A 13314-nucleotide genomic window follows, 5' to 3' on the forward strand; every position below is an offset into this window, starting at 1 on the left:
CACACGCCTGTTCACGATTACAATTTTCTAGCTCTGCTGTAAAAGCAGAGCAGACTTGTGAATGTACCTACCATTGCCTGCAAACAGCGCATTTCTAGGCTTCACACCTTTCAAGTTTGCAAGACCGCAACTGAGAGAGACAGAACCTCATCATTTTAAAGGGGTCGTGAACCACTTTCCCAAGTAACCATCGATTGACTTCACCATCAGATTTTATTGCCTCATGAATTGATTGCAGCAAACATTTTTTAAATCCGTTAAGAACGAGCGCAGTTACAGGGACTTGTAGCACACTTTAAGCGCTTTCTCTCTTCTCTCACCCCGATGAACACACTGAAAGCTACCAGGGAGGATGGCACGGGGGGAAAGAAATTACACCAGCATGTGTCATGACCTTGAGCATGTGATTAAATTCGATTGCTCTCTCCCATTGAAATTTCTGTGCGCACTGTGTGGCAACTGTGTTATGTAAGCAGACTAGAGCTTGGCGCCAGCAGGTTGTGGCACCCCGGGGCAAGAAGTGCATCTGATCCAAATGCCACTCTTTATATCAGCTATTGCCAAATAGCATGCTATCTGTTGTTTGATGTCGAACAGCATGAGCCGGCAACTCCAAAAGGAGTGAGCACAGGCCTTTGTATGAAGAGAGGGTGCCTGAGAAAATCAAAACTTTGCGCTCCGCTTGTAATCTCTCCTAGCAGCGCGCAACTGCAAGATTTGGCTGAGCTGCTCGCAGCAGTGTCTGCTTTCCACATGGTGGGTTCCACATGATGATGAGCATCAGGGGTTCTTCATGAACCCTTTGTCCATAAACTTCCTAATGTTTGCAGATACTGGGTCGTCAGATGATGGCAGCAGCACAGCTGGTAGCGACATCTTGTGGCATATCCTCCAACTGCAATATCTCTGAAATTTTTTTCCAGTCGCGTCAGTGTTCTTGTCAAAAGAAAGTAATGAAAGTACTACGAGTTAATGACTACTTCACTGTCGATGTTTTGCACCAGCAGTCAAGTAAAACGTCTACGTCACTGCAACAGTATCGACTGTGTGTGTCTGTGGTTAGGCTCCACATCACTAGGTGTCGCTACCAGCATTGCCCACCACTCATACTTCACCAGCAAACCATAAAAACGCAAATGGTAAGAAGTCTACTGACAATCTAAAAATTCTCTTATTAAATGTTGTGACTAAGAGATGGAATGTTAAGTTGATTTCACGGGGCATTTCAGCATCATAACAAATGCAGGCAGTGGCTATGACTTTTGGGCCCTGCCTGGTTGTCATGTGCCACTGCATACATGAATGAACGGGGGTGAGTGATCGAGGACTCGTTCCTTTTGTTAGACGCAGCCTTATGAAAGCAACATACAATGAAGCTGAAGAAGACATAGGGGACATTACTTGTATGTTTTAACTGTAGTATAGTAATTATGACATAACTTGTACATGAAACCACACGGAGGCACCACACATACAAACTAGCCGGCGCCCGGTGTTTACAAAGTGTAGCGTATGTTCATGCACAACACACTCATATGCAAGGAGGAACGTAAGAAACTCTGTTTATTCGTTTCATGATCCACTGCTGGCAGATTTTGTATATCAAATAAAAAGTCTTGACTATCGTTACAAAGGCAATGATTGCAACAACATGAGATATGTACAATTGAACTGAAAGATGACAACTAAGACGCCTGGTCCGCAATAAAATTAACACAAAACACGCCACAAAGCACACCAGGTACACTTAAAAAGCACACTCGCATCTACGCCATCAAAAGAAAACGCAAAACAAACTGAAGTACATCTTCAATCTCCTCTGCAACTACAAGGATTTGTTACTTATAGTTGCACATAGGCTGTCATCCCAACAGTGCACTGACCGTTTCCTTCAAATTACGATACAGGTCCAGGGACCCATCCACATGCAGTGGTTGCTGAAGGGGGTCCTTCAGCAACCACTGCATGAACGAGTCCTTCAGCAACCACTGCATGTGGATGGCAGCCGCCATACAAACACAGAGCAAGACTGTGCAGAATGTTGCGTGCTGCTTATACAGTAAACCCTCGTTACAACAAAGTCGCTTAATGTATAATCACTTTTATTGTAGTGCCACGAGACCCCAAACAAGAAGTGCACATTTTGGACTGTTCCCGCTTAGTACCAAGAGTGAACCAGTGAAAGTTGAGACTCTGGAGGCACCCGGGCATGGGCCCAGATAGTCATGAACTACCCATCCCGGCAAAGACATGGGAGGTCGCGCACGCCTGCCAGTCGGCGTTCTCAACGCTGCTCTTTCACAAATGCGGCATGGGAAAGTGTAGAACAAACATCCTTGCGGTGCCAAAGCTTAGACCGACAACTTGGCCAAAGATTACACGAGGTGCCTGCAGTCTGCATAACCCAAGTGTGGCAAATCACGGTCACCCGCAGTCATGAGGAAGTGATGTAAGGGCACCATGCTATGCTCACACAACCGCAGCCGTTTAGCAACTGGTCGTGCCCCGAACGGTCCGCTTTCTCCCACGTGCTCCACACACACACCATGGTAGCCGCTACAATTACGCAAGTCCCTCCTAGGTGTGCATGGCGCTCACTACCAAGACCTTAGCCTTGCTCAGTTTCAACAGCTCTGACAAGCGTCAAGGACACGAGAACACTGTTCTTTGCCTTTGCCCAACCAGCAGAGGAAAAATGTTGGGGATTTGCACTTTTCTTTACACATCGCGGAGGAGAACGCTCTCGACTTTGTTCACCCTAGCCGAACCAGCACCTCGCAGCAGCGGTACGCGTGTGCGCTGCATAGTCACTGCACTAATCAAAGCATGCGACATCAAGACAACAGGCCCGTTCGGCTTCGAAGGCGTCCTTGGGTGTAAACAGGCCCAAAATGATTGAAGAGGACTCCAGAGATTACCTGCTTCAGCTCAGAAACTTCGGAATATACTGGCAATGGCACACATACACACACACACGACAATGGCTCCCGTTGCTACGAGACAGTATTGAACGCTGTGGTGGTGACTTTACACTCGCGCAATGCTCGAATGAGTTTAAAAGTAGCTCCTGCTTTTGCCCAGTAGCAACTTGCAGCAGACTGAACTGACCTTTTTACCTGTAAAATGAAAATACAAGAACAGCCATCGCAAAGGTGTGAATGTGTTACTTCCGAGGTGCTGAACAGTGCGAGAATCTTTTCAAAACATTTATGGAGCATCATCATTTATAGACTTACCGCTTATACGCAAGTTTGTTGTTTTGCCGTCCTGCTTGTATATTCGTTGTAACGAGTGCTTACTGTATGTTATTATCACAGCCCAAAGGTGCACATCAGGTTGTTTTTAAGAACTTTATAAGCACGCGCCTGTGCCTTCGATCCCCCAGTTAACGCCACTCAAATGCACCAAAGAAACCTGCACAAATAAGAATATACAACGTGACAACAAAATGCTTGCAACAAAAACAATACTGTTATCTAAAATGTTCCTGGAAGTGCACGACCTCCACTGACTTTCTGGAGGTTCATCCCATTGAGGAATTTCATGGAGCAGAAACGAAAATGAAAAACACAGCCACGTGAAAGCTGCCTTGAGCGATGCTCGACATGACGACGACCACCCAGCTACAACTTACTGAGTTCTGTAAAGAGCTGCTTGAGACTCTGAGTGTCCGTGACCTTTTGAACAGTCAACACCACCTGTTTTTCACCCACATACACACTCACTCGTCGGTCCTTGTCGAGAACAACCTTCTTGCAGCTTTTCGTGTCGGGAGAATTGTTCCAAACCAAATGCAGTCCGTCATCATCCACGCAGGAATCCCAGTGCATGTCCGGAACGACCCACGGCAGCTCCTCTTCGATGTCTTCGAGCGTGAGCTCATAGCCATCGTCGTTCGCCTCGTCCACGTATTCTGGTTGTCCCATCCCATTTGCCAACGGCAACGAATTGTCAGCGCGAGATGCATTGTTAGGACCGTTTGTTGGCGTCCCGTGCAAGGCCGCGAACAACTGGGACTTCCCGACATCGACCTTGACGTCCGCGGCCACTTCTTCCGACGTGAGATCGATGAATATTTCATTCTTTGGCTTGCCAGGCGTGGCGCTTGACGGAGTCGCGCTCGGTACAACTCTTCCCACGATTTGCGCTGATGGAGGAATCTGGTGGCCTTTCGTGCCCAGTACCGTCGACACTTGGGCCGGTGACTGCGTCGCGACGGCACCTGCGGGCACCACGGTCTTCACAGGTGTTCCCGGTACACTCTTGGTGATGTAGTTCTTGGATTTGTTGCTCTTTGCACACGGTTGCGTGACGCCTGTGTTGCTGGATGGGACAGCGCCCTTCTGGAGACCCAGGAGGCGCTGCTGACGTCGCACAAACTTGGAGCTGTCGAAGTGACGAAAGCACACGCGAGGGCTGGCGGGACGGTTCCCTTCGAAGTCTATGGGAACCTGCTCGACCCACAGTTGACGGGTAGGCTCGTCCTGGGGAAGTGGGAACAGCCACAGGCCATCCAGGTTGCTCAGGCCCCGCGAGGCGCAGTTCTTCACACAGCAGATGTACCTGGCCCCATGGGTGGTGGGGCTGTGGAATGTGATAAAAGGCACTGTAGGTAATTGAGTAACACACTCAATCACACTACACAGCAATATATATTTTCTACACTGAGACTAGTGGCATGGCGATTGGCGAGAACAGGGCACTTTGCGCGCACTCGACCTAGTCTTTTTCTTTCTTCGAGCTCACACACAGAAAGAAGTAGGCACTACAGGGCCCTCCCCCTAGTGAGGAAGTCTGGAGGCTGCTAAGCACCGTGTCCCTTCAAAGCGCATGAAGTCCTTTTAAGCACTTTAATGTCCCTTTGAAGGGACACTAAAGAGAAAAAGAATTTTTCTCGTATGAGCAATTACAATTCAATTACAATCCAAAATCACCGTGCTTGCCGCGAAAAGACGCTCGATAAGTGAGAAAACCCGAAAAAAAAAAAAAATGCGGGTGGTGTGCCACCTTGAAATTCCCCTCACCAAAGGTTGTGAAGTCTAAGATTTTTGATGGCGTGTACTAGGGCCTATGTAGCTAACAATCGGTAAAAATGAAGTAGACTGATGTCTGAGGCAGCCATAGACTTAACATACAAGTTTCAGGAAATTTCATCAAGCCAATGTCACCATAATACGACAAATAGACTTTGAAATCTTGACTTCACGGGCGAAGATTTCGGCACGAAATATAAAAATGGCGCTTTGACCTTTATTTTATCCGCTATTAATAAAGTTATGATGGTGAAATTATAGACATTAGAGTTTTCAGAGAACACTTTATCAATCTAAATGGATTCATTATTTCGCATTAGTGTCCCTTTAAACAGCGTTCTTTTAATCAATAATAAATAATATTAACCCTAGCGGGTTTCATGACCCAGCACGTTATTGTAACCAAATGCACACTGAGAAAAAAGAAGCAAGAATGGCCACTCCGGACCATAGAGTTTCCTACAGCACTTACTAGAGGGAACTCTAGCGCTAGTGTCTGTGGGGGCTGCAACGCATGGCGCTTCAGCCAGCATGGGAATGATGGGTAGTACACGGATATGTCTAAACTTCATTCTTTCGGCTACGTTTGGCTCCGCGTCGCCTACATCCGCTTTGTCGCAAAATGAAGTTCAGCAAAAGTCAACAGTTCCACTTCACCATTTTAACTTTTTCAGGCTCACCAATTCAACTCTTGTCGTGAAGTTCACAATGGTTCATTATTTGATCTGAAACGAACACCAAAACACGGCAATAAACAAAGCCACAAGAATGTTCGAAGCCCTAAGCACGAAGATTAGGCAAATCCGTGTACTACCTATCATTCCCATGGTGGCTGAACGACCGCAGTGCCAGAGTCCCCTCTAGTTAATTTTAGGAAACTCTATGCTCCGGAGCACGACAGGATGAGTCAACAGTTGCAAACATTGAGAAATTACACTATCGCGAAATAAACTATTCGTGTCATGCAAACGAATGAGCGTCTGACAAAGTGTAGATGATATGCTGCAACACTTTCGGCGCATTTTACAAGGAACATTAAAAAGTATGCTTCAAGCAATCAAGAATGCTTAAGTTTCAAATGCCCCACTATACTCGGCAACAACTTATCTTGGCAGTGAAGAGAAGGCTATGGAGACAGGGCATCCGCACATTTGTGTTGATACGCAAGTAATCCGGCAGCTTGCAGCCGACTTCAGTTCCAGTTTCGGTTTTGCTTCCTCGTGGCATTCATCGACAATTCAGGCTAACGGCACCTTATTCCAGCATAGACGTTGCAGATAACTTGCTTGGTCTGTTCTGACAGCCACTTTCAGTCACATTTCAAGTATATCTTTCTCGGAGAACGAAACGGCGAGTTTACGGCAGCACGTGGTCCAGCTGGCATCTGGGACGTCATGTTTACTGTGAGAAAGGCATGCGGAAAACGTGATGTCCAAGAAATGAAAACAGAAAATAACATTTAAAGTGTACAATAATCTTTTTTTTTTTCACCAATGGCTTCCCATCTTGTTTTATATTCAAAATGAAGCAAGTATCTCTTTGAGCTAGGTAAGTCTGAAAATGGAAAATAAAAATTGGTACTACTTCTTGGCGCAAGCAGTCAAGCGTTTCAGTTCTGTAGCTTCCACAGTACTGCCAAGAAAAGTTGTCGTCGAGTATAGGTAGCGATGTTTGCTGGACAGTGAAATGCACGTTTAACATTTTCTTCGGGACCATGCACTTGAAATGTAGTCTTGTTCTACAGCAATATGTATTTCAATGCCACATGTGCTCGAATCGCATATGATAATGTGCAATAAATGAAAAATTACACCATTTCCCGCTAAAGGGGACCATGAGGCGATGCGAAGCCGGAGCACTTGCACGATTGCGTTCTGTTGGCGTTCTTTGGGCATGCTACCGACCTCGCGTCGTGGAACGCGAAGAGAAACGCTACGCGCGTCTTGTCTTCCCTCTAGCCTGGCCGGTAATTCTCACGGGGCGAGCGGGGTACGCGGTCGGCAGGCGTGCGAGAGGGGGGCAGCGTAGGAGAGGAGAGAGAGGGGGAGGGGACGCGCATGCGCTGGTGCTCATCACGGTGTTGCGCAGGGGAGAATTTTGGCATGTCTAGCCCGCGTTTCAGAGGAAGAGTGGAAAGGGGGGGGAGAGGGAAAGTGGAGAGGGGGAAGGGGAGAGGTTGAGTGGAGAGGGTATGTGCATGCACAGTAAGGGTGGTCACGCCACACACCACCACCACCAGATTGAACTCCGCCATAAGATACTTCGCATCTAAAAACAAATGCTACTTTTCAATGGGTATGGTAGCAAGCAATTGTATGTGGCCTTGTGAAAGAGACGGACAGACCTCTTATGCGAGAATGCTGGCTGCATACGGAGGTATAGTATGCAACCTGTGTTCACATGTGACAGAAGCATATCGTCTCCTGTAAATGTGTAAATGTGGTAACCGACACAAAAATTTTGGTTTGGCTTTTTTTTTTGCTGCTATTTGTTGCTGAGGGCCTATTCGCCACAACACGGCATATCACTTGCTGCAAAGCACAAAATGTAATTACAGGTCTGTTTATTACTGACCAGTCTCAGTTTTTGTTTGGGAAAGCTCCAAAAACGACAAGCCACTTTGTGCAACTAACGCCATCTAGTGTGTGAAATGGTACACAGAACTGTGACGCACTTATGCACCACATGCGCTGCGCCATCATCGTCGTTATCATCTTCATATGGTGGCAACGACTTTCTTCAGGCTTCCCTACTTTCCGCAAATTGATCACGGGCACAAGCTCGTGAGCAACTGCCGAATGGCAGCCTGCTGGTGCAAGCACACCAAAGTGCAATAGCAACTACGATGTCAGCATAATAGCTGTGCCAGCTTGGAGCACGACTGCAGTGGCAACATCCCAGAAGCTGAAGGTCCCCTTCATGTCGTCGATGATGTCGATGTCATGAGGTGCAGCGTGTAGTGCTAGATTGCGCATATGAAGTTAAAAATTCATATAAATTACCTTCCAAGCTATATTCACCATTGAGATTTGGTAGACAATATATGCATGCTCACGGGAATCAATCCCACGGGCTTTCTCGTCCGCGAGATTTTGCGTCGGTACCCCTTTCACTGAAACTGACTAATACCTTCACTTACGTATGCTGTGTGATGTTCGCATCTTCCAAAACGCTGAAGCCTGGCTTTACCACCGTGATTATAGTCCCTGAACATGGTGTTCCAGCCTGCTTGAGTGGGACAATGGGCCTTTTCGGTGGCTGGGCCACCAATTCAGAGTCATTGGACGTGCTCGAGCTGCCCGAGGAAACACGGCGCGCCCTCTTAGTCGGCGTGCGCACCGTCTTGTGGTGGTGCTCATCAGCCCCCACCATGAAGTCGGGATCGTCGGGGTCATCCATGCTGTCGGAAAGGTCATCCAAAATGCCGCTGATGGCCTCCGGCGAGAGTCGCCGCGCTGCAACGAAGTCAGTATCGTAAGTCGTTGAAGCACTGTGACGGCATTGTGGATGATCAGCAACTGATGCTATGCTATTGACACATAAAACGTTATTTACTAACAGCAATGCCTTAAGACCAGGTTCACACTCCCATTAGATGCTCCATCTCATCACCGGTGTGTGGCGAGTGTTTACTCGCCAGTCTGACTTAAAGGGCCCCAAACCACCTGCAATATTTTTTTTAACATTTCAATGCAAACACGCACATCGAGTTTAGAGTGCCATCAGGGATCAACAGTGTCAAACGCATCAGCACTACGCGCTGCACCACAAAATCAAGAAGAACAATCCCATGCTGCCCTATGGCCTTTGGTATCCCCAGCGTTGGTCGTGATGTCACCAGGAGAATCTGGCCATGTCAGTAGCAGCAATGTGTTTGTATGCCAGCAGGTACACGCATGCCCTGCTTCTCAGCCAAGAGGAGAGACGAGCCAACAAACGAAGCCTAGCAAAGGAAAGAGCGAAACGAGCGAGGGCTGCATTTCAATCATAAAACGCATGTAATTACACTATTATGGCAGCGTTTAGAAATATTCTCGTGGCCATGTGTTCGTTGTAGACTTGTGCACAACTGTAACACTACAATATTTTGACCTCTGGGTGGTTGAGGGGCCCTTTAAATATGGTAAGATGACAGTGTTGGCTGATGCATCTCATGTTTGACGAAAAGGTGGTTTGTTTTCGTGTAAAAAATTAGGAAAGATTCACTTATCTTTGCAGACACATGCCCAGCACCTAAACTGCCTAGGCATTGGCACGCTACAATGTGGGAGCACATGCACTCTTCAGAACGCACACACCCGACGGCACGTTTTAGAGTGCAGTACTTACACGGTAATGCCAGCCTTACACATTAATGCCAGCAAGATGACAACTAATGTGTGAAAGAAAGGCACCCCAAGCGGTGCAACTGATTTTAGTGTGTATACTGCACCTTGCATCACTTCCCCTTGACACCTCTAAATCTTTTCGCATAAAAAAATTATCTTTTTGTAAGGCTCGACACATTCACGAAAGAATGTGCTTGAAATTCGCCTGCTTTACGAGAAAACATAAAATACTCGGCAACCATGAGAGAACTTTTGTCGAAATTGCTGCAGTACCATCTCCTGATCAACCAGTGTTCATCTGTGTTGATATTCGTTTTGTACACCATGACGTAATATTAAAGTACGTTTTGGGTCTCTCTGCAGTTGGAGACATCTAATTCATAGCGATTTAACATCGCAGTGTCTGGGGTATGCCATACTGAATGGTTCCGAATTAATTTTCACATCCTGGGCATCCTTAATGTGCACATATATCTCAATGAATCTGCTATGGCTGTACCCCAAAACACCATGTGCTATGTCAAATATACTGCAAGAGTGCCATTCCTGCACTGTGCAATGTCCATGCTTTCTTTCTGGCATTGGCAATAAGCTCAAATTTGAGACATGCTTAACCCAATGCAGAATCTTGACGTGCGAAATTTGTACGGGTGCCACACAGGCGCTTTCGATCGCGATCTAATCTCTCGACCGGATTCCTTCAGTACTAGTTTCGCCCAAGTCAGTCAATCGCGATCGAGATGAAACTGTGACGCCCGTATCAGGCAGCAGGCAGTGGCGTAGCCAGGGGGTGGCACACAGGCCCGTGCCCCCCCCTGACCCCCCTTCATATCAAGAAAATGCCCCCCCCCTGAAAAAAAATTTCTGCCTACGCCCCTGGCAGCAGGCAAAGCATGTCACGGTCATAGGCATGCGCACGAAGGGGGGGGGGGGTGGCCGCCTCCCCTATGCACCTAAGAGGGGGGCGCAAAGTTAGCCCCACATTGACATAATAGGGAGGGGGCCGCTGCGACCCGGGGGGGTTGGACGCAATGTCAGCGCCATACATTGACATAATTGGGAGGGGGGGGGGGCGCTTCGACGAACCTTCCACCCCCCCCCCCCTGAGGGGGAACCCTGCGCACGCCTATGATCACGGTAACGAAACGTAAATCGGCGCCGGCCCTTGCTCTACGAACTCGCGCTTTTTTTTTTTTTTTTTTTTTCGCCGCTACAACCAACCAAGCCAATATTAAAGTTCTAACATCGCTATCGTTCAACCGGGTAAAATAAAGGGGAAAAAAACGTTAAAACCACGCGTTGTGACAATACAGACGCCGTAGTGGAGAGCTCCGGATAATATCGACCACCTGGGGTTCTTTAACGTGCACAGCTGAAATCGCACAGTAGACAGGCCTCTAGCATTTCGCCTCCATCGAAATGCAACCGGCCGGGATCGAACCCGAGAGCAGCCGAGCCCACTAGGCAACCGCGGCGGCGTCTGCGCGTCTGTGGCAAGCGTTCCGATTACGTCACTGCGGTTTTTCGCCCGTAGCGTCAAAAAGAAGCGTCTTAAGCCACCCCACGCGCAGAAAAAAAAGAGAGGCCACGCCATTCCGCCTGCATTCGCGCCCGCCGCTTGACATAAAACTCAGCTAGTAAAACAACGCATGTCGCTGCCGAAGGCCTACAGTCCGTTATAATTAAAACGCATGGTAAGAGAAGGCCTTTGAAACATGGCGACTTTCTGCATCCCATGGTCCCCATCGATGAAGCGTTCCCCGCTTCCCAGCATTCCAGTGAAGCCTTTAAAAAAAAGTTGTGCTCGTATCGCTTCGAAGGCTTCCGAACTGCTTGATAACACGTTCAAAACTCTTACCGCAATTCCGGTGAGGCCTTGAAGACGCCATCGCGGAACACTTGAACAAAACGCACGAAAAGAGCGCCCGCACAGGAAAAAGAGCGTACTAGGCGAGCGCAGCGAGCGCGCACACAGACACACACAAGACCCGGTGACGTCAACGACGGAAAGATTGGGTCATCCACTGCGGCTTTTAGACCGCTTGGAAGCACTCTGGGCACATTGAGCGGCACTGCCAAGCGTACAGAGCGAACTGAACCGCAACCCGTGCAACTTTGGCGTTTTGGCCAACGTTGGGTTTTGACAACGCGCCTGTGCAGTGGCTAGCTGCGCCGGTGCGCCAGGTTAGCCAGGCGAATCTCGGCACGGCAAGCGTGTCGCTAGTGTCGCCAACCAAGTTCGGCCTCCGAGATTTTTGAGCCGCACATCTCGGGGGTTCAATTTGTTGGGTCACCCACAAAGTGGGTCACCGTCTAACCATTTGCCAAGATAACGCCTCGTTGGCCAAGATAACTTGCATTGACTGTTTAGCCCGGGTTTTAGCGTAAAGCAAGCGATATATGGTTGCTTTGTAACCGTAATCAACGGGATGCTTTAGCGAGAGTAGGATGTGTGTGGCACCGAGAGTGCAAAAAAGGAAAAGAAATATGTAAAAGAGGAAGAACTGCCGCTTTGCCTCGATTGCGCCGGCTGTGGAACACCTCTGAAATGATAAGAAGACTGGTCTCGTGAACACTTCGCCGTTAAAACGGGTGAACTAGTTTACAGTGGAGTAAACCGCCCGTAGCGCCAACTGTGACGTCATGCGAAAAGTTCCGGCAATGGTTCCGGGTACAGGCACTTTCGATCGCGATCGAATCTCTCGACCGCAATTGGCTTGCTTTTGGGGACAAGCCCGATCGCGATCGAAAGTGCCCATGTGACGCCCGTGTCATAACTCACAAGTTACAACACCGACATGTCTTGTTGAGAGGCAGGAGTGTGCACACATATTAAAATTTGACACTCAACGGTGCCCAACTCGACCACGGAACACCTGGCCTGGCGAGGCTGGCCTGGCTCGACCTCGAATGACGTCACAATTATTATCGGTTTGTCCTTTTTCCTTCTCTGCGAAGGCCCACCCGCCTACCGTCTCCCTCGTCCTCCTCGGTGCGCAGCTTGGCGTGATTAAATAAGAGCGCCTTGGGCGCCCCTTTGCAGCTCTGCGGCTCTACAGGGCGGCGGGCTCGGGCGGGCGCTAGTTGGTGACACCACGTGAGTCGCCAGAATGTCCGATCACATAATGGGGGGCTTTACAATCACACCGCCCGCCAGTTTCTTTCTTCGACGTGCGCGGTGGCTAAAAGTTGAATCGCCAGACAGACAGATCGATCGCCACTCGACGGCGTGGCGAGTGTGGACGCGGCCTGCGCCTCGCCGTGCGGTTCTCTGGCCGAGCCGCATGCACATACGCTTAATTATTAAAGGCGCGCGTACGTCGATCGTGCGCATCACGAGGCTCATATGTTTGTCAAGCTTTACCGCTCGTAAACTTAGCGGGTGCACATTTAGCTCAACCGATCAGCAGTAGAACGAAACGCGTTTGTGAACAGGTGATGCGTGGTTTGAGGTAAGGGGAGACGCTCATTTGTACTACAGCCCGCAAGGAGCACGGCGCAGCGTCATCGGGGGAAGGAGGATGAGTGAATTGGCGGGTGCTCGGTGGCGCTGGAAGTGGTACCGTGGCCTACGCGATGGAGGTTCGATAAGGGTTCACTTAGGGGAAGGGGAGGGGGGGAAGAGGGGTTGATGGTAGCTCACGCTCTTCTTGAACTCCCGTCCCCTCGCCTCTCATATAGAAACACTAATTAGCAGCTGAATTTATTCTACACAATGCTGGAACGAACCTACCTTGCCCCATTTGATATGGAACTACATAGTTTGGCATCCACCCGACAACAGGTTTTTGCACCAGGTTCCATGGCATTTCAATGCTGTATTTAAGCTGGAAGTGTGAACTCCTAATCTTTTTTGTAAGTTTCACATTTCTGCCATACAATGTTTTTTCAGAACGTGACTTACCTTTGAGCCAATCGCAATTGGCTATAACCTCTGAGCCTCGATTTATTTT

At 48.7% G+C, this 13314-nt stretch overlaps 1 protein-coding gene across 1 annotated transcript; it reads right to left on the reverse strand.

Moving 5' to 3' along the window:
* Positions 1 to 1546: 1546 nt before the first annotated feature.
* On the reverse strand, positions 1547 to 11652 carry LOC119399909 (uncharacterized). The gene is made up of 3 exons (XM_037666801.2): positions 11220 to 11652; positions 8173 to 8488; positions 1547 to 4584 (listed from the first exon to the last, which is right to left on the reverse strand). Exons 1-3 carry the CDS (start codon positions 11248 to 11250, stop codon positions 3624 to 3626), a joined length of 1308 nt encoding a protein of 435 aa, XP_037522729.1. The 5' UTR covers positions 11251 to 11652; the 3' UTR covers positions 1547 to 3623.
* Between the last annotated feature and the right edge of the window lie 1662 nt (positions 11653 to 13314).

The sequence above is a fragment of the Rhipicephalus sanguineus genome, chromosome 7 (assembly GCF_013339695.2).
Source record: "Rhipicephalus sanguineus isolate Rsan-2018 chromosome 7, BIME_Rsan_1.4, whole genome shotgun sequence".
NCBI classification, from domain to species: domain Eukaryota; kingdom Metazoa; phylum Arthropoda; class Arachnida; order Ixodida; family Ixodidae; genus Rhipicephalus; species Rhipicephalus sanguineus.